The 22,071-nt window shown below is 48.5% G+C and overlaps 3 protein-coding genes across 9 annotated transcripts; 1 reads left to right on the top strand and 2 right to left on the bottom strand.

Moving 5' to 3' along the window:
• Positions 1–3,476: 3,476 nt before the first annotated feature.
• CREB3L4 (cAMP responsive element binding protein 3 like 4) lies at positions 3,477–8,690 on the top strand. 6 transcript variants are annotated; one of them, XM_019919304.3, is made up of 10 exons: positions 3,485–3,748; positions 4,175–4,352; positions 4,593–4,839; positions 4,984–5,105; positions 7,083–7,175; positions 7,309–7,415; positions 7,530–7,598; positions 7,707–7,791; positions 7,985–8,081; positions 8,211–8,690. In XM_019919304.3, exons 2-10 carry the CDS (start codon positions 4,179–4,181, stop codon positions 8,402–8,404), a joined length of 1,188 nt encoding a protein of 395 aa, XP_019774863.1. In that variant the 5' UTR covers positions 3,485–3,748; positions 4,175–4,178; the 3' UTR covers positions 8,405–8,690. The 6 variants fall into 6 exon arrangements, with proteins under 6 accessions (XP_033714307.1, XP_033714314.1, XP_019774862.1 ...); XM_019919303.3 differs by having other exon boundaries at positions 3,481–3,748; positions 4,175–4,286; positions 4,593–5,105; XM_019919300.3 differs by having other exon boundaries at positions 3,483–3,748; positions 4,593–5,105.
• Positions 8,691–8,826: 136 nt separating this feature from the next.
• On the bottom strand, positions 8,827–11,209 carry JTB (jumping translocation breakpoint). The gene is made up of 5 exons (XM_004319443.3): positions 10,709–11,209; positions 10,510–10,547; positions 10,223–10,305; positions 9,697–9,776; positions 8,827–9,148 (listed from the first exon to the last, which is right to left on the bottom strand). Exons 1-5 carry the CDS (start codon positions 10,789–10,791, stop codon positions 8,992–8,994), a joined length of 441 nt encoding a protein of 146 aa, XP_004319491.1. The 5' UTR covers positions 10,792–11,209; the 3' UTR covers positions 8,827–8,991.
• Positions 11,210–14,566: 3,357 nt separating this feature from the next.
• On the bottom strand, positions 14,567–19,209 carry RAB13 (RAB13, member RAS oncogene family). Of its 2 annotated transcripts, none has more exons than XM_073807278.1 (8): positions 18,872–19,209; positions 17,128–17,208; positions 16,216–16,276; positions 15,899–15,976; positions 15,704–15,793; positions 15,518–15,583; positions 15,360–15,413; positions 14,567–15,132 (listed from the first exon to the last, which is right to left on the bottom strand). In XM_073807278.1, exons 1-8 carry the CDS (start codon positions 19,192–19,194, stop codon positions 15,055–15,057), a joined length of 831 nt encoding a protein of 276 aa, XP_073663379.1. In that variant the 5' UTR covers positions 19,195–19,209; the 3' UTR covers positions 14,567–15,054. The 2 variants fall into 2 exon arrangements, with proteins under 2 accessions (XP_073663379.1, XP_033714298.1); XM_033858407.2 differs by having other exon boundaries at positions 17,128–17,188; positions 18,872–19,003.
• Between the last annotated feature and the right edge of the window lie 2,862 nt (positions 19,210–22,071).

The raw sequence follows: 22,071 nt of genomic DNA, 5'->3' as shown, positions 1-22,071 counted from the left end.
TGCCTCGAGGCATCTGGCCAGGGTTCTCTCCAGTCTCATCTGGAACTCTCCAACTTCTCTCCCTCCAGCCCTGTGGGCCTCCTTTCTGTTTTCTGTTCTTTGAATGAACCAGGGTATTTTCGACTCTGGACCTTCACTGCTTCCTTAGCCTGGATACTCTTGGCCCACATCACTGTGCTATCCGAATCCTCTTCTAGTTTCATGGGAGGGTAGGGTGCAAAGGAGGAAAATGAAGGGGGGGTCAGTCTATTTTTTTTTGCAAATGTGAAAAGGCCTCACCTAAAGAAGGGACATGGTGATGCCTCTGAGAAGGCTCTGGAAATGCAGGCCAGCAACTTCCTTAAGAAAAGGGAATATCAGGACTTCTTGGTGGAGGGGGTCTAGGAGAAAAGAATCATACAGGATTCTAAGATCAGGATGTAAGTGAAATGTGGTATTGGTGTCCTGTCACTTAATGAAAGTATCGTTGCTGTTCCAAGCTCTTCATTAAAAGATAAAAATTACTGGGACTTCCCTGGTGGTCCAGTGGGTAAGACTGCACATTCCCAATACAGGGGGTCCAGGTTCGATCCCTGGTCGGGGAACTAAGATCCCACATGCTGCGGGGCAACTAAGCCCACGTGCCACAACTACTGAGCCCACATGCTCTGGAGCCCACACGCTGCAACTAGAGAAGCCCATGTGCCACAACAAAAGATCCCGCCTGCCACAACTAAGACCCGACACAGCCAAATTAAAAAAAAAAAAAAAAAAAAAAGTCCGGGGCTTCCCTGGTGGCGCAGTGGTTGAGAATCTGCCTGCCAATGCAGGGGACATGGGTTCGAGCCCTGGTCTGGGAAGATCCCACATGCCGCGGAGCAACTAGGCCTGTGAGCCATAACTACTGAGCCTGTGCATCTGGAGCTTGTACTCCGCAACAAGAGAGGCCGCGACAGTGAGAGGCCCGCACACCGTGATGAAGAGTGGCCCCCGCTCACTGCAACTAGAGAAAGCCCTCGCACAGAAACGAAGACCCAACACAGCCAAAAATAAATAAATAAATAAATATTAAAGAAAAGTCTGTATATCGCAACTAAGAAGCCCACATGCCACAACTATAAGCCCACATGACCCAGCAAAGATCCCATGTGCCGCAACTATGACCCAGCTCAGCCAAAATAAATAAATATTTTAAAATAAAAAAGATAAAAATTACTATTAGGGAAAACTCCAGATTATTCAAGGGAATAATATGCATGCACTGGTTTGTCTGTCACAAATTATGCTTTCAAGATTACTGTTAATTAGTAAATTAACAAGGAATCATGGACTGGGAGTCAGGACACTTGGGTTCTAGTCCCAGCTCTACCTTAATTGATGTGTGATCTTAGGCAAGTCATTTTCCCTCTCAGGAGCTTGATAAATCAGGTGGAAGAGGGAAGTTAGACTAGCAGATGATGCCAGAGTTTCCATCCAGTTCTAACAGAGGCTGAGAGCAGTCAGCCCTCCCTATTCACAGATGCGGAACTGCTACCACGAATACAGAGGGCTGCCTGTACTACATCATTTTACTTAAGGGACTTGAACATTTGAGGACTTTGGTGTCCGAGGGGGATCTTGGAACCTATCCCCCACAGATAAGCAGGGATGACTGTATATCTTCCACTTAATCATCTCTACACATGCAGCCTGCAGGAAGCCCTTTGAAAACTTTCTTCCTCTAGGAAAGATCTCAGCAAGGACAGCTCCGCTTTCCTTAGAGCTCTGCATGAATCTAGGAAGCCTGCTTTGTCTCCTCACTACTTGAGCAAGATGCGGGGAGATGAGCAGGAAAGCCAGAGTGGGAAAATTTGAGAAAGCCCCAGCAAGGTAGCTTCGTATAGTGCAAAGAATATGGGCTCAGGCATCCAAATCTTGGTTCAGCTACTTACAAAGTGTGAATGAAAAATGTTGCCTGCCATGTGAGTAAACAAAGGATGTTGCAGCCATCAAGCCACTACAGGCGCCTGGTAAGCCCAGAGAGAACTCAGGATGGATAGGAATGGGCTGCCCTGCTGCCAGGCCCTCAGCCACTGCAGCCACCTCCAAAGGTGTGCCCTGAGGGACTTGGGATGGGATAGAACAGGAAACTGGCCCTAGAGAGCTAAGGTGTAAATCAAAGGAATAATTTCAGTGAGCCCAAGCTCTTACATTTTCCCATACATAGAGTGCTAACTTCATTAACTTGAGATATCTGGTTTTCTTTAATTAATAATAATCCTTTGATGTTCCTAATACGGGGTCTTTGTTGCAAAAACTGCTGTATATCCTGGTTCCTCCCTTACCTCTTTGGAGCAGTCCCTTAGAGCCATCTGAGAGGCTGCCTCCCAGGCTTGAATTCCTCAGAAAGACTGCTAAATAAAACAAAATTCTCAACTTTTAGGTTGTGCAATGTTTTTCAGTCAACAAGAGTAATCTTGAGAAAGTTACTTAACTTCTTTCTGCCAGCTGTGAGTTGTTATGAGAATTGTATGAGTAACATGAAAATACCTGACCATATATCAGTTACTTAATAAATATTATATCCTGTTCTTATCTTCACCCTCAGCTCATTTAAATTTTCACGGGAAGAATACCAGTTTGAATTCTGGATCAACCCAAATTTTTGTGCTTTATTCACTCAGCTATCCTTTATTTGAAGTACTGATGGGGAGGCAGGCAGATGAAAAATCATACCTATATCAGTATTATCCTATATCCATTATTTTATTTAAAGTGAATTCCTGGGTCATCAGTCTCTGGACCAAGGCAAAATGCCCTGAGTTTCGGTATTACTACATTCTAGTCACGTATCTGTCTTCTCATTGGTAAAGTTAGTAAAACATTACCTGCCCTGTCTACCTCAGCGCTGCTTACAAAAAACATTTTGTAAACTATACAAATGCAGGACACATATTGCATATTGTCGTTGGTAATCATACGCAAAAAATAAGTCATTCCCAAACCAAATCCGAATGATTTTTTAACCTCTTGCAGTTTTCTAGGCCCTTGTCCCTCCGTTAGTTAACAGAGTTCTGTGAGTGTGCGTATATAAGTGCTGTTCTTTATCAGTAGCATAATGCATGGATTACGGATTTGGACAACCTGCGATTGCGCGACTTTCCGGGCCCGCTGAGTCAAAGTGCTGTCACGTAACTTGGGTCAACAGGTTATTTACTCCCTAACACTTCGGAGTCACGTGGCAAGTGAAACCAAACCAAGCCTCAGCCCACATTCCGGAAGTTCCCCCGGGCGCCCCCCCCACACATACCCCACCCCTTCCCTACAGTAAGTCTTCTGGCTCTTACCCTCCCTCAGAACCAAACCCCCGCCAGACAAATAAGTGCTCCGGCCGCATTGGCCCCACTCCTTCTCTGACAGCCCGTTCCGACCAGTTACGGTGGAGCCTGCCTCGAGACGGTAATCCCATTGGCTCAATGCACTACCCCTCAAAACCTCTGGATGTCTTTAGCGTCCAATCAGACTCAAGTGTGGGAAGAGCGCCACGGGGTGGGGGAAGGGATGCCTCTGTCAGTCTTCGGCAATCCTATGGACTCTTCCCTCCTTTGTTTTCAACCCCGCCGTGGTTTCCCGCCTGTAAAACTGACGTCCAGAGGACAGGCACTCAAGCGTCCTGTGCTCCAGTCACAGCCATCTCTATCCTTCCCTGAGGAGCCAGCAAACCCTCAGGAAGATTTGCTATCGCTAGGAGAAACTGAGGCAGAAAGGGCAGGCTGCTGTTTTAAGACCGGTTTGTGCACGCTCCTCCTCTTAACCCCCTGCTCCAGCTACTGCGTCCCTATCGTGGCTCCTGGCTAGGTGCAGCCCACTTACGTAGTGTAAGGCTGGGGGCGGGGTTTGGCTAGGCAGGTCCAGGATGCGAGATCCTGGAGGAAAGAAAAGGTGTAGTGTTTGGGGCCATCAACGGGCTAGGCTGGCTTGGCAGGGCTGGGCTCTTCGGAACAGGTAATACCCAGGGGGGTGCCTGTTGGTCTGAACCAGAGAGATAAGGCCGAAGGCGAGAGCTCCGGGTGACAGGTGAGGGGGCTGCACAGGTGAGGAAGGGGGATAATGGAAGAGGGAGAGGAGCCCAGAAACTGGGGGGGGGTGGGGGAGGGGGAGAGCCATCATTCTCCTTCTGCAACTGCCCCCCTTCCCCCCCCATGCCTCCCCGCAGAAGCATGGATTTCAGAACCCCTGACCTGCTGGAAATGTGGCTGGAGCCTCCAGAAGACGTCTTCTCAACAGGATCCTTCCTGGAGCTGGGACTCCATGGTCCACCTTCAGAGGTCCCAGTAACTAGGCTACAGGAACAGGGGCTGCAAGGCTGGGAGTCCAGTGGGGGCCATGGCTGTGTGAGTGTGATGAATGGGAGTGGGTGTGGGTTGAGACAACTCTGTGATAAGAAGTCCAAGAGGCTTCAGCTTCCACTTAGAAGTCTGAAGACAGAGCCCCTAAAATAGACATGAGCTGTAACTATCCTCATGTCCAAGGACAGAAGGGACTGAAACTGAAGCATGAAGGATCTAGTTTTGACGTCAGATAGGACTTCCAGAATTCTTCCTTATCCACATATACACCCTCTTCTACTGTAGGGTCTTCAAGAGAGTGAGCCTGAAGATTTCCTGAAACTTTTCATTGATCCCAATGAAGTGTACTGCTCAGAAGCCTCTCCTGGCAGTGACAGTGGAAGCTCTGAGGATCCTCGCCATCCAGACAGTCCCCCTGCCCCCAAGCCACCCAGTTCCCCTGCCCTCTATGAGGTTGTCTATGAGGCAGGGACCCTAGAGAGGATGCAGGGGGAAGCTGGGCCAGCTGTAGGGCTCATCTCCATCCAAATAGGTCAGTGTTCTTTGTGGGAAGCGGACAATGGCCCTTCAGGCCCAGCCCTAACCCTGGGGTTAAGGGAGTTTCCCCAACCTGTGCCACTACCCAGGGCCTGCGGCCATCCATCTCCTTTCTCCCAGCCACCTATGTTTCCCTCAGATCAGTGGAGCCCACCGTTTATGGTGCCTGATGCCTGTGTGGTCAGTGAGCTGCCTCCCGATGCTCATGCCCACATCCTGCCCAGAGCAGGCCCTGTAAACTCAGTGCCTCCTGCAGCCCTGGTGAGTCCTGGGGGTCAGCTGGGTTCAATACTCCCTGATACACAGAACTGGGGAGAAGGGGATGAGGGAGGGGAAAACTGATGCTGAACACTGTCTTTGCCCTAATTTTTGTGGCATCAGGCCTGAATGCCAGGGAGATGTGGGCAACTTTAAGAGCAGGAAAAGACAAGAGAGACAGAATCCCTTGGGGGTAAGGGGGTGATGCCTCAGTTAAGGAGAGGGTGGGCTGAGCGAATCCAGGGATAGGGTTTGGAGAAAGCCCAGACCCATGAGCATTGCCTGCTCAGCTAGGGCCATCGTCTCGGCTTTGGGTCAGGATGTGGAAATGTGACAGGCCACCTGGGAATCCAACTGGTTACTGGGCACAGAATGTAGAAGCAACTGCAACTACGTTTTTTACTGGAACAGTGGTTCACCAGGCACCCACTGCCCATGGTTACAGTGTAGGGGAGTAACACATCACATACCTTCCCAAGGCTAGCTGGGCTGGTTCCTGCAGCGGGGATGAGGAGGGGGTCTTGCCCAGGTCACTGTTCCTCCCTTTATCCTGAAAAGAACTCCTTGTGTGCAAAAGGCAGGGAATAGGTTCTAGCCTCCCTGAAAATCTGTGGTTGAAGCTGAGACCAGAAGCCAAGCCAAGCATCTTAGAATCTTGGGCTGAGGAATCTTAAAAAGTCTGAGGCATCTAAATTTGAGTGTGCGTCAGAAACACTGGGGAGTTTGTACTGGACCACCGGGGAAGTCCTGGTTTTGTTTTGTTTTGTTTTTGGTTTTGTCCCTGGTGGTGCAGTGGTTGAGAGTCCGCCTGCCGATGCAGGGGACACGGGTTCGTGCCCCAGTCCGGGAAGATCCTACATGCCGCGGAGCGGCTGGGCCCGTGAGCCGTGGCCGCTGAGCCTGCGCGTCGCAGCCTGTGCTCTGCAACGGGAGAGGCCACAACAGTGAGAGGCCCGTGTGCCGAAAAAAAAATAATAATAATAAAATAAAATAAAACCCTCTAGGGGAATTCCCTGGCAGTCCAGTGGTTAGGACTCTGCGCTTCCACTGCAGGGGGCACGGGTTCCATCCCTGGTCAGGAACTAAGATCCCACAAGCCACACGGCGCGGCCAAAAATACATACATACGTACATACATAAATACCTCTAGACCTCATTTTTAGAGATTTTGATTAGGTGGATTGGGAGGGACACCCCTCTAACGATTCACCAAATAGTCACAGAGGCAAGAAGGGAACATCAGAATAAGGCAGAGATAGAAGTGGTTTAGCTAAAAGCCAAAGACCATCAACAGGCAAAAGCAAATTCCTCTTGAGTCACAAAGTGAAGCCTAAATCGTTCAAAAAGAAGTATTAGTTAGAAAAGCAAGTTACTCAGTTGATGGGCTCACATTAACCAGACACCTGTCTATGTTCCCCACATACTTTGTTATGAGAAGTTGTTCAATCTGGTTGCCTTTGGGGAATTCTTTGAGAGGGGACAGAACTTCAGTCTGAAAGTTAGGGCTCAGCCCCTAGGGGAGGATGGGCCATCGCCCCAGGGATCTCCTTGTGGTTGGCAGGTCATGGTAACACTGTGCCAAGCTGAAGTTAATGGCTGACAATGAATCATTTGCCTGCTGTAAGGTCAAGCAAACCCTACCTTAGTGAGTTACTCCACATCCTCTTCCAATACCCACAAGGTCTCCGCAAATGTGGACCAGAATAGGCCCTTCCTAATTTGCTGTGATTGCCAAGGTCTTAAGTCTGTGGGCAAAAATATGACAAAACCACCTTTCTCCCTTGTCAGCCTCAGGAAGTCCCTGTGGTTTAATCAACAGTCTGTCTGCATGAAGGTCCCTGCCCCTCATCTCATTTTACGGTTTGTTATTCCTCAGTGCAAATAGGAAACTCTCTCCAGGAGGCATGCAAGGGGAACAGCATGAGTACTGAAAATGGGATGACCCTCTCTCCATTCTCATCTTCTCTCGTCCCCCACCAGCTGCCCTGTCAAACCTTGTTCCTGACAGAAGAGGAGAAGCGTCTGCTGGGACAGGAAGGGGTGTCCCTACCCTCTCACCTGCCCCTCACCAAGGTAACACGCTTCCCCAAAGGGTATCGTAACCCAGCGGCTCTACCATGGCCTCTGAGGAGCCAGGATAGCAGGGGAAGAGTTGAGGAGTTGGGGGAGGTTAAGGGCCCGGGACTGACACACCCTGGACCCCCAGGCAGAGGAGAGGGTCCTCAAGAAGGTCAGGAGGAAAATCCGTAACAAGCAGTCAGCTCAGGACAGTCGGCGGCGGAAGAAAGAGTACATCGATGGACTAGAGAGCAGGTATGTTTGGACTCACATTTCTGGATTCACGACTGGGCCCCCTTCCTCACCAAGGCAGGCAAGGTCAGGGACTCATGATTACAGAGCCTTATCCTACCTTTCCACCCTTCCTAGGGTGGCTGCCTGTTCTGCACAGAACCAGGAACTACAGAAAAAAGTCCAGGAGCTGGAGAGGCACAACATGTGAGTGAAAACATAGTGCGTGTGTTGGGGTAAGGGTGCAGCACACAGGGATACCATTCTTGGGCCCTGGTTCCCAGGAGATCTAACTCTTCATTCCTCGTTTCCCAGCTCCCTGGTGACTCAGCTCCGCCAGCTGCAGATGCTTATTGTTCAAACCTCCAACAAAGCTGCCCAGACTAGCACTTGTGTTCTGGTACCATTAATCTATTTCCCATCTCCCCTGCCACCTCCTCCATCTTCTGCCAGGTTGCCATCCTGATGCCCCCACTCCATAGCCAGACCTATCTTCCCATCCCTGATGACCCCAACTGCCCCCTAGTCACTCTGCCCTCTACTCCCTTCCCTTATTGTCCCCACAGCCCAAATGTCCTCTTGCTTCTTCCCAGATCCTTCTTTTCTCCTTGGCTCTCATCATCCTGCCCAGTTTCAGCCCCTTTCAGGGCTTACCAGAAGCTGGGCCTGAGGATTACCAGCCTCATGGAGGTGAGAGGCAAGGGCAGGAAAGGACTCTGTTTTCCAGAGTAGTCAAGAAGTGGGAGGGAGGTCCTGTTCTGTCTAGGATCCCCAACCAAGGGAGCACTATTCTACTGCCCTTTTTCCTTCACCCCACAGTGATTTCCAGAAACATCCTGACTCACAAGGACATGACAGAAAATCTGGAGAATCCAGCGGTGGAGTCCAGATTGGAGGGGTCACCTGGGGCCAAGGGTGTAAATGGCTCAACAAGGACACTGCTTGAGAAGACAGGAGGGAGGGCAGGCCCCAGCAGGCACATCAGAACTGTGCTGCATGCAGATGAGATGTGAGCTGTAACACCTCCTGGCCCACTTCCCAATCACAATAAGGAATCCAGGGCTCCGCTGGCTGTGGTTCTGCTTCCTCCTGGGGTTCCCACTCAGGGCTGTTTGGCCTCAGGGGTCTGAATCACATCAGGATGCCCTACATGTCTGTACCCCATGGCTCAGTCTGCCTATGTCAAGGGGCACCTCAAATACTTTTGTCATGTATCTGTGATTTTATTTCTTCTTTGGGGATAGGGTTGAGGGGAAACTGACATTTTGGCTGAGAAATAAATTTTTTTTGCTAAAATTGTATCCTGACAGTTTTAAGTAATAGTAGAAGAGGGAGGAAGATAGGTACCTGGTAAACTGAGGCCTAAAGTTGCCACCCCCTTTCCCTCTCTACCCCCATGACTTCCTGCCTCAAACCAAATTACACTAGGGAAGGAAACGATTTTACTCTTTTTATTCTGCTCATTAATGATTTAGACGAGGAAGATGGGAGAAAGGGGGTGCCACCACAAAGTTCCAGAGAACCAGGGGCACGAGTCAGTTCATTCCCCTTTCTGTCTGAGGTAGGGTCTCTAAGACCCAGATGAAAGGGGAGGAGGTAGCTATATGGACTCAATTTGCTTCCGGACCTTTTCCAGCGCCTTTCTGTCCAGTTGTCGCTGACGAACAATGACAAGGCAAGCAAAGACCAAGGCCACACCTATGACAGTCCCTTCGAATTTCCAGAATAAGTGTTGTTCCATCAGAGCTGAGCGGCAGCTGAGGGCAAGAAGAAACAGTTATCCCCAGGGAAGACCAGACTGCCTCTCCCTCTAATCTCCCTCCTGTTTCATCCTCACCAAGATATATCTGAGGAGAAAAGAGGAAACCAGCGTCAGCCTTCTAAAGTGTTGACAGTACAGGGACTTCCCTGATGCTCCAGTGGTTAAGACTCCGCGCTTCCACTACAGGGGGCACAGGTTCGATCCCTGGTCGGGGAACTAAGATCCAGCATGCCGCATGGTGCGGCCAAAAATAAAAATAAAGGGTTTACAGTACATTAATCCCATTCAAATATTTAATTTATTTTCTGGTGAGATAAGCAGAGCTGGTATTAACCAGTTTTAATGATGAGAAAATATGGCCAATAATATAGTGCTGAGGAGTAGAGCTGGGACTTTGTTTCAAGTAATTTGCCTCCAAATCCCCTCCCCTTTCCAATATGCCATGCTACCTCCATACAAAGAGGAAGAGGCAGGACTATCTACCTAAAGTCACAGAAGCAAAGGGGTGATCTAGGAGGATTCAAGAAAAGAAACAGCACTTGCCTTTTGAACTCGCTCCTCTTAGTTGAGCTGCATGTGATTTTCTCCACATACCCTGTGGAACCACACTCGGGGGTGGTTTTCTGCCAGGAGGAAAGGACCAAAGCACTTGTTAGGAAGGGGCAGCAGGAGAAACAGGAAGGCTGCCATTCAGAATGGGCAGGTGTCCAAGTGCTACGGCTCAGAGCTGGTAGGCAACAGAGAACTAATGAAGAGTTCTCACGGGGGTGATGAGGTGGCGGTTACAGTACGTGTTACTAAGAACACTTCAGGGTCAATAGTCTACGAGAGGCAAGGGCAGGTTCCAGAACCTACTAGATTAAAAATGAACAGAACACGGTTATTAGCTGAACGTTGCCATTAACTTGGAAAGAAAAGGGCACATTTTCAGGGGCAAGACCAGTTTAGATTTGGACTCACACTGAGACTGCAAGGAAAAAAGACAAAAAGACAATGCAAAGGCATACTTAGATAGACAGTCCCTGTCTGATTCGATGTAAGAAGAAGGGGAGAGAAAACAGATACTCACAGCCTGGAAATTAGAACATGGAGCACACTCTTCCGCCACCACAAACTCTTCCACCAGCCAGCACGGCAAATTTGAGGTGCTCACTAGAGAGGGAGAGAAATGCAAGCCCCAGACCTCGTTCAGAAAATATTTCTCCCCTAAGTTCTGCACATCAACTTCCCATCACAGCTGAATGCCCTCGCTCCACGTGGTGCCGCCCTTTTCCACCTGATCTCTAGGTATATGGGAGGAGGTCAAAACAAAACAAAACAACTATAGGGGCGTCGGGTTCCCAGACCATCACCCACCTGACAGCTTCTCCTCCCGCACGGGAGCTTCTGCTTGGCTGAAGCGGGTGAGGGGGGGAAATGGGCAAAAGTCAGAAGCCGGAAAACAGGGAACCTCCCCCCACCCCACCCCCCCACCTCCACGGTCCAGGGACACAGGGGGCGGGGACGATCCGATCCTCCCGTCCCCTCCTTTTCCCTGCCCTCAGCCCCTCCTTACCAGAGCCTTAAAGTGAAAGCGCAGAGCAACCAGCAGAGGTGGCGGCCCTGGGGGAGGCCACGCCTCCCCGCGCCCGCTGGCATGGAGTGCTCAGTGTCCCACCTGTCGGGACAGAGGGACCTGCCTGACTGGCCTCCTGCCTCGGTCGGAACGCAGAGACCGCGCTTACACTGCAGTCCTCGGGGAGGTTCCAAGTCAGGGCTGCGAAATGCTGGGGTTGCCTATCAGATCAAAGGCTCTGTCAGTACGCCCCCATGGTCACGGCGAGAAAAGGCAGTACGCATTTTTCGGGTCCATGAGCTTCCTTCTTCGGACTGGTACGGTCCTCACGGAAGGCCGAGGGGGCGTAGAGCCTAGCACCTCCTCCGCTCCGCTTCCGCTCCCGGCGCGGCCATCTTGCGCGCGGAGGATCCTGGGCGCGGGCAGGTTTTCCAGAGCTAGGCCAGTCATCGGAAGAAGAGGCCCTTGGCTTGCCTGATGGGCCTCGTAGTCTTCCGCTCGCTGCTCCCTGGGAATTGGATCTCCCTGCATGTGTGCAGCGAGATGCGACCCATTGGCTCGGCGCACCGTTGCATTATGGTCCTGGTAGTCTTTTGCCGGAACCGAGAAGATGGTGGCTGTCAGGCTTGTGGTCCTTCTCGATGCTCCATGGGCTTACGCCTTTTTGCCCCTCTGGGCTACGTGAACAGCGAGACATAAAAAGGAACTATACGTCGCCCTCTCAGGACTTTCCTCCCTCTTTAAAATCCGAGGACTCACCATTAAGCAGCAGGCTTTCCGATACCCCGCCCGCTTCCCGCCTCGAACGATGGTCTAGGGGAGAAGCTGGGTTGGCGGTCCAGGGATGGAGGTGAAACTGCACTTCCTCCTCCCTCCAGGGGCAGGAATACCAGAGACTCTCTGTGAATGAAGCCTTCCCCTGTCTCCGGGCTCCCACTCAGCTCTACTCAGATGTCACCTTCTCGCATGTTAATTGCTAAGTTACTCCCCAGAACCGGTCCTTTGAATAACCTCCTTAAGTGTTCTCAGCGCTCCCTTGCTCCTACCTAATGCAATCAGAAGAGCGTGAGATTTGAAATCCCAAGAAGCGTTGAGTTTAGGTTCATAGGTTCAGGTGCTTATTAGCTACGTGACTTTAGGACGGTATCTTGTAGTCAATCTTCTGTGGAAAATGGAAATGCTAATGTGCATTTTCTAGGTTTATTTTTTTTTTGCGAGATGCAAATGAAATGTGTATGAAAATCCTTTATTCTCTTCTAATTATATTGCCTCACATTTCTATTGTACTTTTTGAATTCAACGTTTAACTCATTTTGATCCTTTTCAGTAATCCTGAGGAATCAGAGTTGATATTATCCCTATTTGATGAATAAGCTCAGAGTGTGTCACTTGTCCAAGGGCACACAGCTAGTAGGAGAGCTGCGACCTAAGCCTAGACTTTCAACCCCCAGGCCACACATTTGTGCCTGCTTTCCCTCCCCATGGAGCCAAACCTTGACATATATCCAGAACTGCAGCGACTTGACCCACATTCTGGGTTCATGCTTTACTGTCTGGTAATGTATTAGTCACTATCCTAATTCTGCCAGAAATTTCCTCCTAGTTTTACATACATGTATGTCTGCAGCCTCTCAGACAACTGGACTATGAGTTTAGTTTTCGTAGTTGCCCAGTAGATAGATAGGAGGTATTTGAAATAAACTTCATATAAATCTAGGCACTATTAATAATCTGTATCCCACTTCTTAAGATCAAAGTACTTATCCCCATGCTTTCTTCTTTTTTTTTTTTTTTAATTTTTTCCCATGCTTTCTTCTTAACTCTGCTCCACACTCTTCTCCCTCAGGAAGTCTTTCTAGCCTAAAGATCACAGCTACTCCCCTACCCCCACAGCCCTAAGAGCTAGCGCACTTTTGGAGATCAACAGTATATCTGGTGCTACATCCCATAAATTCTCTCTTCCCAGCAGACTAAAATCTGGCTGCTCAAGAGCAAGAACTAACAGACTGGAAAGATCACTGGGCGGGAGCTGAAAAAACAGCCACCACCTGGTGAGGGCTAAGCTTTAAGTTTGCTTGTTACTATTTGTTCCTTTAAGTTATTATTTGTCTGTATATTTCAATAGTTGTATGTTATAGAAAGTAGGATATGGGTTTTTTTCCCAGTATTTTTTAGCCATAATAAAAGTTTTGGCTGAAATACTGTATTCTGTTACTCCTTACCCAATCCCACTGTGCCTCATGACAAGCCGGAAGATTTTGTAATATCTCACTTCCAGTAGCCGTACCAAGCAACTGAATAGGGTCTCCGTGCTGAAACTGGATTTTAAAATATCTGCTCTGGAGTATGACAAAGATGTTGGTCAGTCTTCTTCCTGGGATTCACAAAATGCAAGTCTTTCCTCATCTCTTGAGCAAATTAAACTAGCTGAGCAGTTGACTACAGAGCTCACACATAAGCCACAGGTAAGGATCATCACCCCATCGAAGCTTGGATACATAATACATTTATCAAATTATTTTCCACATTTATCAAATTATTTTCTGAGTCCTTTTCCTGGCACTGTCAGACTTTTTTCTGAGTGTTGTCTTTTACCAACAGAAACAGCAGCACACAAAAAGGCTTTGCTGATAGCTCCAGGGTTGTGCCATCCACTTCCACACTGCAGGCTTGGGGATTTCTTAAATGCCTTGAACATCATATCCATGAATAAAACTTCTAATGGTACTTTGTCTAAACCAAATCTGACATTTTCATTATCCTGATAAAAGATCAAGTCTGTGAGATAATTTTGCTGTTTAAAAATACTGTGTAGGGGCTTCCCTGGTGGCGCAGTGGTTGGGAGTCTGCCTGCCGATGTGGGGGATGCGGGTTCGTGTCCCGGTCTGGGAAGATCCCACATGCCGCGGAGCAGCTGGGCCCGTGAGCCATGGCCACTGAGCCTGCGCGTCCGGAGCCTGTGCTCCGCAGCGGGAGAGGCCAGAACAGTGAGAGGCCCGCGTACCGCAAAAAAAAAAAAACAAACCTGTAAGAGTGAAAGGGGTCTACGTATACTTAAGGGAACTCAATTCTAAGGTTTTGGGGGTTTTTTTGGCCACACCATGCAGCATGCAGGATGTTAGTTCCCTGACCAGGGATCAAACCTGTGCCCCCTGCATTGGGAGTGGTCCCAATGGGAGTGGGAGTCTTAACCACTGTACCACCAGGGAAGTCCCAAGTCTAAGTTTCTTTTTCGTGGTTCTTTTGCATGCCAATAGTTTTGCTTCTTTGTTATTCAGTAGTTATGGGCAGTTTTTGTTAAATTTTACTAGTCCCTTTTCTAGTAAGTACCACCCAGAGGTTATATTAACTTGACCATTGTGCTTGGCACATAGTAGATGCTCAATAAATATTTATGACTAAATGAACCTCTTCTGTGTCTCATTTTCCTCACCTATAAAAGCAGATAATAATGCTTACTAGTTACTTAAAGGGATTCCTGGCAGAATCAAAGATGCTAGCAGAAATCACTGGATAAAAAATACTGGTTCTGCTATTTCCCTGAGGCTAGGGCTGTCACTCCTCTGGGGAGGCCCAAGAAAGAGTCCTGCTCTTTTAGAATCTCCTGGACAAGACTCTGCACACAAGGATCCTCTAAATCCCATGCTGGAAAGAGGATGTCCAGACCTTCAGTTTCAAAGAAACTCTGCTCCTTATTTCCCTCATCAATTAAACAGCTGGGGAAGGGAGAGCTGTAGGATTAGGCATCCCAGGAACTCAGCCAGATTCAAGCAGACCAACAACCTCAGAGAGACAAGAATTAGGTTTATGAGTAGAGAGCAATTCCGACAATGATGAAAGTTACCCAAACCAGGGACATTTGTGCAAATGGTGGCCTTTAATACTGAGAAAGACCATGCAGAGTGACAGGATAGGACCAAACCTTCAGACGGTGGTGCTGAGCCAGCCTCTCATAGGACCCTAAAGCCTGCTCCAGTAACAGAATAAATCAATTATTTATTTACATTTATATTTGCCCTGGAAACCCAGAGAAGGTCTGAGGCTTAGGGCCATCGATCCTTCCTTTCCTCCTCCCTCTCTTCCTACCTCCTTTTCACCTTCTTTCACTTTCTCAATTCTTTCCCTTCTTCTTGCCTCTCCTTCCCTCTCTAGTCTACCTCCTTCTTTTCCTCTTTCCTACTCGCTCCTTCCTTTTTTTCTTCTCCATATTCTCCCCATTCTTCCACCATCTACCCATCTCTATCCCTCCAAGCCCCACGTGTTACTTCTCCCCTGCCCGGCCCCTTAGCCCTGCCTCCCTCAGGTTCAGCCTCCAGGCTTAGGGCGGATAGGCAGAAGGGGAGTCCTCAGCCCAGGGAGCACTTGTTGGTGTTCTTCTTGTCACAAGTTTTCAGGTCAGTGCTGGGGGGCTTGTTGCTGTTTCCCTAGAGGGAGAAGGGTACAGGGGTCAGGGTGAGAATGGCTAGCTGGGGTCTGGGGTCACCCTTGTGGGCAGTCTTAGCACTGCTCTCCTCGTCAGTTTTTACTCCCAACGCGCGCGTGCACAACATGCATACGCACGCGCGCGCGCGCGCACACACACGCACACACACACACACACACACTCACACTCACATGCACAGTTGTACTTAGCCCAGCAGAACCAACTCACTGATCTCCGGCCTCCTGACTTGAGTAAGATGTCCCGGGCCAGGGAACTGAAAGCCTAATGGGGAAAGTAGAGATTGATCAGAACAGGTTGGAGGGGAGGCTAAGTCTATCTTCCAATACCTCGTCTCTTTGAGGGATGAAGGATGCGGTGTGTCTCACCTCATCTACATTCATGCTGGATTTAGCACTTGTCTCGAAAAATCGGATTCCATGCTCCCGAGCCAACTGCACGGAGTGAAGCGGTAAAAAGAGAGTTGGATGAAGGGCAGCAGCCGAGTCCCTGCAATCTGGCCTCATATTGGCCCTCCTGGCCCAGTTCTAGAACATTGCCCAGCCTGCTCTTACCTTATCGGCCTGCTCCTTCTGGACCTTCCTCTTGGCCTCCATATCACACTTGTTCCCCAGTAAGAGGCGCTCTACCCCAGCCGAGGCATTCTGGGACAAGAGGTAAGAGTAAAAGTTGGGTCCTGCTCATTTTCACAGTCTCCTTCATCCTCCAGGTTCTACCCAATTCCCCTGTCTCTCTGGGAGGGTCCTCACCTCTTTGATGCTCTTCATCCAGTTCTGAATATTCTCGAAGGATTTCTCATCTGTGATGTCATATACTAGGATAATGCCCTGGGGAATGGCAGAGTTCACAATGGAGCCTTGTACCATATTCCCCTGTTTAGGCTTCCCACCGCCCTCTAAGTGACCCTGCAAATTCTATCCACAGGTCTAATCACTAGGCCACATGGGGCCTTCTGCAACCCATACTGTGCCCCTCCCCATTTTTCTCTGCCCCAACTCCTGTCCCTCTATATTCATACATTCTAGTGCCTCATGCCTCATCCCTTGTCCAGAACCACACTTCATACCATGGCTCCACGGTAATAGGCAGTAGTTATCGTCTTGAATCGCTCTTGGCCAGCTGTGTCCCTGAAGAGGTGGAATATTTCATGGGGTGGGATACAGGGAAGAGGTCTCCAAAGAGAGACTCCCACCCCCACCCCCTAAGAATTTAGCTTTTGCAACTGAAAGGAACAGAATCAGGAAACAGTAAAGGAAGAAAGGGATAAAAGACAGTTGAGCTGATACTGAGTGATAGTAAAGGCCTAAGAAACAGGTCTTTCTGTTTTATTCATTGTTTACTCTATGCCAAGCACTGTGTATATATCATTTTATTTGTGTCATTTTATGTAATCTTCACTCTATCCTTGTGAGACATGTTTTATTGTCTCTATTTTACAAATGAGGAAACAGATTTAGAGAGGCCAAATAACTGATGAAGGTCATTCTGTACCAGAACCAGGATTGAACCACATTCTCCTCTTATCTGTTGTACCATAATGCCTCTATTAAGCCTTTTACCACTTGACACCCTTAGGGTCTCCAGCTTCCTCAGGGCAGTCAGGTCAAACCTCTACACTTGGCTTTATGGCCTCTCCACTAGACTGAGAGTCAAGTCTTAATTCTGCTATTTGCTATTTAACTGTTTAGAGCCTGTTTCCACATTATAGTTCAACAGACAATTGATCTAGCTAGACAGTTGCCAAGTTCAGAGGATGCTCCAGGTCCAGGAGAGGCAAGAGAATTACAAAAAAGCTGAAAATAGTTGAGTAAGCAGGAAGAGAGATGAAAGGACATCTGAATGAGGTGACAGAAATGGATTAGAAAATGTACTGGAAGGAGCATTGGGAAAGGGAGAGAAATGAAGCTAAAAAGAAGAGAAACACCTATAGGAGGTAAATGAGGTAGTCTGGCTTAGGAGTCCTGAGGGATTCACTCACCAGACTTGCAGTTTGATCTTTTTCCCCTCTATATCCACAGTGCGGATCTTGAAATCAATTCCTAGAGGTGGAGAGTGTACACTGAAATTGAGACATGCATATACATGCATGTAAAAGTGTGTGGTGAGAGGGACAGGAATGGAGCAGTGGCAGTGCCAGAAATTCTGCAGGGCAGGCACTTGGGAAGTAATCTTGTAGGAAGTGTAAAACTAGGGGGATTTTCTCAAAGCTGTATTTGTATAGCAAGCATATTGTTTTTACTTAGATTTTACAGGCTTTGTAGGGGAGAAGGTGATGAAAATTCTGCAAGGAGGCTTAAGGCCTCTAAGGCATTTGTATTGGGTCCGCTTAGCCATGCCAGCTGACAACTCTCTCAATTCAATCTGTCTCCCCCAAAATATTACTTTCAGATTCCTTTTTCTTTCTGTTTTCTTAGAACCCTCTACTCCCAGTTCTCCCACCTACCCTCCTGGCCCTACAGGGTAAAGAGCAAGGAAAAACGTAACTGATGACAGTCTATGTGAATTAACTAGTAGGCCAGCCTTGGAAACAAGAAAATTTGAGGCTAAACAAGATTCCCCCAAGACTGAATTAGGAGAGAGGAGCATTTTTCTCTCCTCTTTCTAACCAGAATGTCTTGATACTCTCCTTGTCTTATTTCCCAGGCCAGAGGAGATTAAGAATGATGAGAGGGGGGCTTCCCTGGTGGCACAGTGATTAAGAATCCACCTGCCAATGCAGGGGACATGGGTTTGAGCCCTGGCCCGGGAAGATCCCACATGCCGCAGAGCAACAAAGCCCGTGCACCGCAACTACTGAGCCTGTGCTCTAGAGCCCGCGTGCCACAACTACTGAGCCCGAGTGCCACAGCTACTGAAGTCCGTGCACCTAGAGCCCATGCTCTGCAACAGGAGAAGCCACCGCAGTGAGAAGCCTGTGCACCTCAAGGAAGAGTAGCCCTGCTCGCCGCAACTAGAGAAAGGCCGTGCGCAGCAACAAAGACCCAACACAGCCGAAAATAAATAAATAAAATAAATAAATTTTTAAAAAAAATGATGAGGGGGAGGAGGGGAGACAACGTTCTTAGTGGAAACTTGTGCACCTCCCCCAAGCCTGAGGAGGCTGAGTCACCAGGCTGACTCAGAGACCCCAAAAGTCCCCTCACTCTGGCTTCCTCACCAGGCTGACTGCATATTCCTGATCACAGTCCTTGGGCCACTCTCCAGCATACCCAGCCACTCTGTTCCATCTTCCCCAACCCCTATTAAGTTGAGGGGCAGGGAGACTGCAAAGTAGATGGTAAGGTGGGAATGTAATGGGAGAGTATGCAAACTCAGTGGGACAGAAAGAGGCTGGCAGAATTGGGAGACAGATGTTCAGGGAGAGGGGATACAGGAAATGTGGAGAGTGGATCAAGAGTTCTAGGTGGATGGGGGTGGGGGAAGAGGAGCTGAGAGGGAAATAAAGATGGGTTCATGTGGTTTTGGGGAGACAAGGGAAACAGGTGGTACCAAGAAAATAAGGGGCTGGCACAACTGAGGAGTAACCTGGAGGTCTCAGAGAGGTTAGAGGTTTGGGTACTATCCGGAGACATGTAAGGGGGATGGGTCTGAGACGGGGTTCAGGGACTGGAGTTCAGAAGCCTGACTCTAAGGGGACTTAAAAGTGGGCCACAAGTAATCCAAGAGCCTGAGGATGAGGGCATGGGGGAGTCGGGGATCTAGGGTATGGCCAGTGGGCTCACCGATGGTGGAGATGTAAGTGTTGTTGAAGTTGTCCTCTGCAAAGCGAATGATCAGACAAGTCTTGCCCACCCCTGAGTCCCCGATCAGCAGCAACTTGAAGAGGTGGTCGTAGGCTTTGGCCATGGCGGACACTGGGGGTGCCGGGAGAGGTGTGGGGAAGCGCTGTGCACGGGTAGGCGGGATTGGAGGGTTGGCAAACAGAGCAGCCCCGGAGCCCAGGCCAGGAAGTTTTCCTCCCTCTCCGCCCAGGCTCCGGGAAAAAGGAGAGGCGGCACTCCTCTGGGCCCCACCCCCTGCCCGCCCACCCCTTTCTGCTGGCCATGGAGGCCAGCCCAGACTTCGGCTCTCTGGGCTTTCCCTTCCCAGCCAACACTGGCCTGTCTCCCTAGCCATTTCCCATAGCTTTTTGCTTACTATCGTCCCCCTTTTTAAAAAAAAAAAAATTATTTATTTATTTACTTATTTTATTTTTGGCTGTGTTGGGTCTTTGTTGCTGCGCGCGGGCTTTCTCTGGTTGCAGCGAGCGGGGGCTACTCTTCGTTGCAGTGCGCGGGCTTCTCATTGCGGTGGCTTCTCTTGTTACAGGCTCTAGGCGCGTGGGCTTCCGTAGTTGTGGCACGCGGGCTCAGGAGTTGTGGCACACGGGCTTAGTTGCTCTGCGGCATGTGGGATCTCCGGACCAGGGTTCGAACCCGTGTCCCCTTCACTGGCAGATGGATTCTTAACCACTGCGCCACCAGGGAAGCCCCCGTCCCCACTCTTTTGACTTCACTCTTCCAGTCTGAAGCCAGAGACGCTGGGGTGATGTGAAGTAGAAGTTTAATCAAAATGACCAGGGGAAGAGGAATTTTAGAGGAATTAAGGGAAAGGGAAGTTTGGGGGAATAAGGGTGAAGGCCAGGACAGCACTGGGAGTTGCCAAAAATTGGGGACTGATTTTTGGAGGGGCGACTCAGGGAAAACAGAATCCTTCTGGGGCAGTTCTAGAATTCTGGTGTTAGTGTCCCAAGCCCTTAGTTTTAGAATCCCAATTCCTTTTGAAAAAAGCGGGATGCCTGGAGTTGGTGGCTATTCGTTGAGTCAGTCTGCCCCCTGGTGGAACAGAGTGAAAATTAAAAGTAATTACACTATAGAAATCAGCACATAGACACACACACACACACACACAGAGACACACACACAGACACACACACACACACACACACACACACGCAGACTTCACCTAGATACATTCTGGAGCTTCATTTTGAACAGTCTTTCTTCTGGGACCCTGTGTGTGAATTCTCTGACATGCCAGCTCAGGAAGACAGAGATTGGGACTACAAATGTCTGGTCTCGTTCTTTTCATGAGATCTGGATCTTTTAACACAGCCCTGAGACAGTACTCCTGACACCCCACTGAACAGACTGTGAATGTGTAGCCTTGGCAACCAGGAAGCTGAAATATGGAGAACACAGCTATAAAGAAACAAATTTATCTTTGCCTTTGGAAAAAATTACTCAAAATATCTGCTTTTCTAATAGCAGATCAGTAGAATAGTTCCTGTATAAGGATAGCGTACTGGTTGTGAGAAGGCATCTCTTGTCACTTTACTTATCCTCCGTTACCTTGTGTGCCAATGTTCGTCCTTTCTCAAACACAACTATTCAATCCCCTTTTGTCCTTTATCTCACCAGCCATTATGTCTTCAAGCTGTATTACAAACCTTGAGTGTCCTCTATTTCTCGCTGGCCAAACCATCTCTCTCCAGCCCTTTAAATTACTCTTCAATGTTCCTGGATTGTTCTGATAAAAATCCATCAATTCTTTTTCATTTCATTTTATTTTGTCTGGATCTGGACTCTTCATACCCAGCAATATATTTTCTTTTTCACCTAAATTGTACTTATGCTGCTGTATACGTGCTTTCACTGGAGCCTCATCTCCATAGTACTCTCCCCCTAGCTCTCTGAGCTTCTGCAACAATGCCTTCCCCCCCCCCCCTCAATTTTGGCAGGTTCATTCGGTCTCTGGTTTTATATTCACAAGCTCTTCCCTCAGCCTAGAATTCTATTCCCCCAAACTGCTGCTTGGTTGATTCCTTGTCTTTCAGATTTCAGCTTAAATGTCACTTCCTCAGAGGTTTTTCTCACCCGTCAGTAGTGTGCTGGAACCAATCCTTAGTGGCTCATGAGAACAGATTGTGCTTATCTCTTTCCAAATCCGTGTTTAATGATATCACATTGATAGTCTGAAATTGGCCACGGTGGGAGTATTTATGCCATTGAAATTAGCAAAGACAACAAATCAGGGCTCCCCTCCCATATAGTCAGGTGTTAAACGTTTACCAGTACAGTCTTGACTAGAACTCACATCCCTTGCCCTATTCCTTTCCTTTGGAATTAAACAGGCCCCCAGATGCCATTTGGGTCATCTTCGCCCCTCCTTTATGACAAATGGACATTCTAACCCTTTGATCATTACTGTAGAAGACCATGATTTGTTCTTCATTTTTTTCTTCTCATTCCCTGTCAAGAGTGTCGATGCTGCCAAGATTAGAAATCTTGGAAAGGCGGTGCTGGTGAAAGTGTGGGGGAAAGGATGTGGGAATGTAAACTGGCACAACCTTTTTGGAAGGCAGTTTAGTAGCATACTTTGGACAATTTGTTTAATGTCTCTGGACATCACTTTCCCCATCTGTAAAATGTGGATAATAATAGTATCAACCTGATGGAGTTGTTGTGACGATTAATTAACATGTGAAAAGCAGTCAGAACAATGCACAAATAAGTACTACATAAGTGAGTGATGTAATTAGTATTAGAGGGAAAGATGGAAAGGAGAGAATAAAATTTAACAATGGTTAGCCCTAGGAATAGGCTGGAGGTGCGGAAAATATGAGGACTTCCTTTTTTTATGTTTACATTTCTGAATTGTTAAAAATGGGCAAACTAAACCAATTTAAAAATAGTAAAGAAATTTAATAAGTCCCAGACATGGCTCAGTCTCGCTGTTTTCCTAAGCAGTTCCCATTGTTAAAGTGCAGCGCGAAATTTGAAAATTGTCCATTTACCCCTCAATAGAGATCAAACGCTGACCTTAAGAGAACACGCTCTCTCTCTCAACATGGCGACTCATCTATGTTCTGTCATTTAGAGACCTTCCAAAGATGGCAGTCCCCTCCTCGTCCCGCCGCTCACACACCGTGAGAGGACCTTCC

This window comes from Tursiops truncatus, chromosome 1 (genome assembly GCF_011762595.2).
Source record: "Tursiops truncatus isolate mTurTru1 chromosome 1, mTurTru1.mat.Y, whole genome shotgun sequence".
Classification (NCBI taxonomy): Eukaryota; Metazoa; Chordata; class Mammalia; order Artiodactyla; family Delphinidae; genus Tursiops; species Tursiops truncatus.
This window is presented reverse-complemented; position numbering and strand designations above follow the sequence as displayed.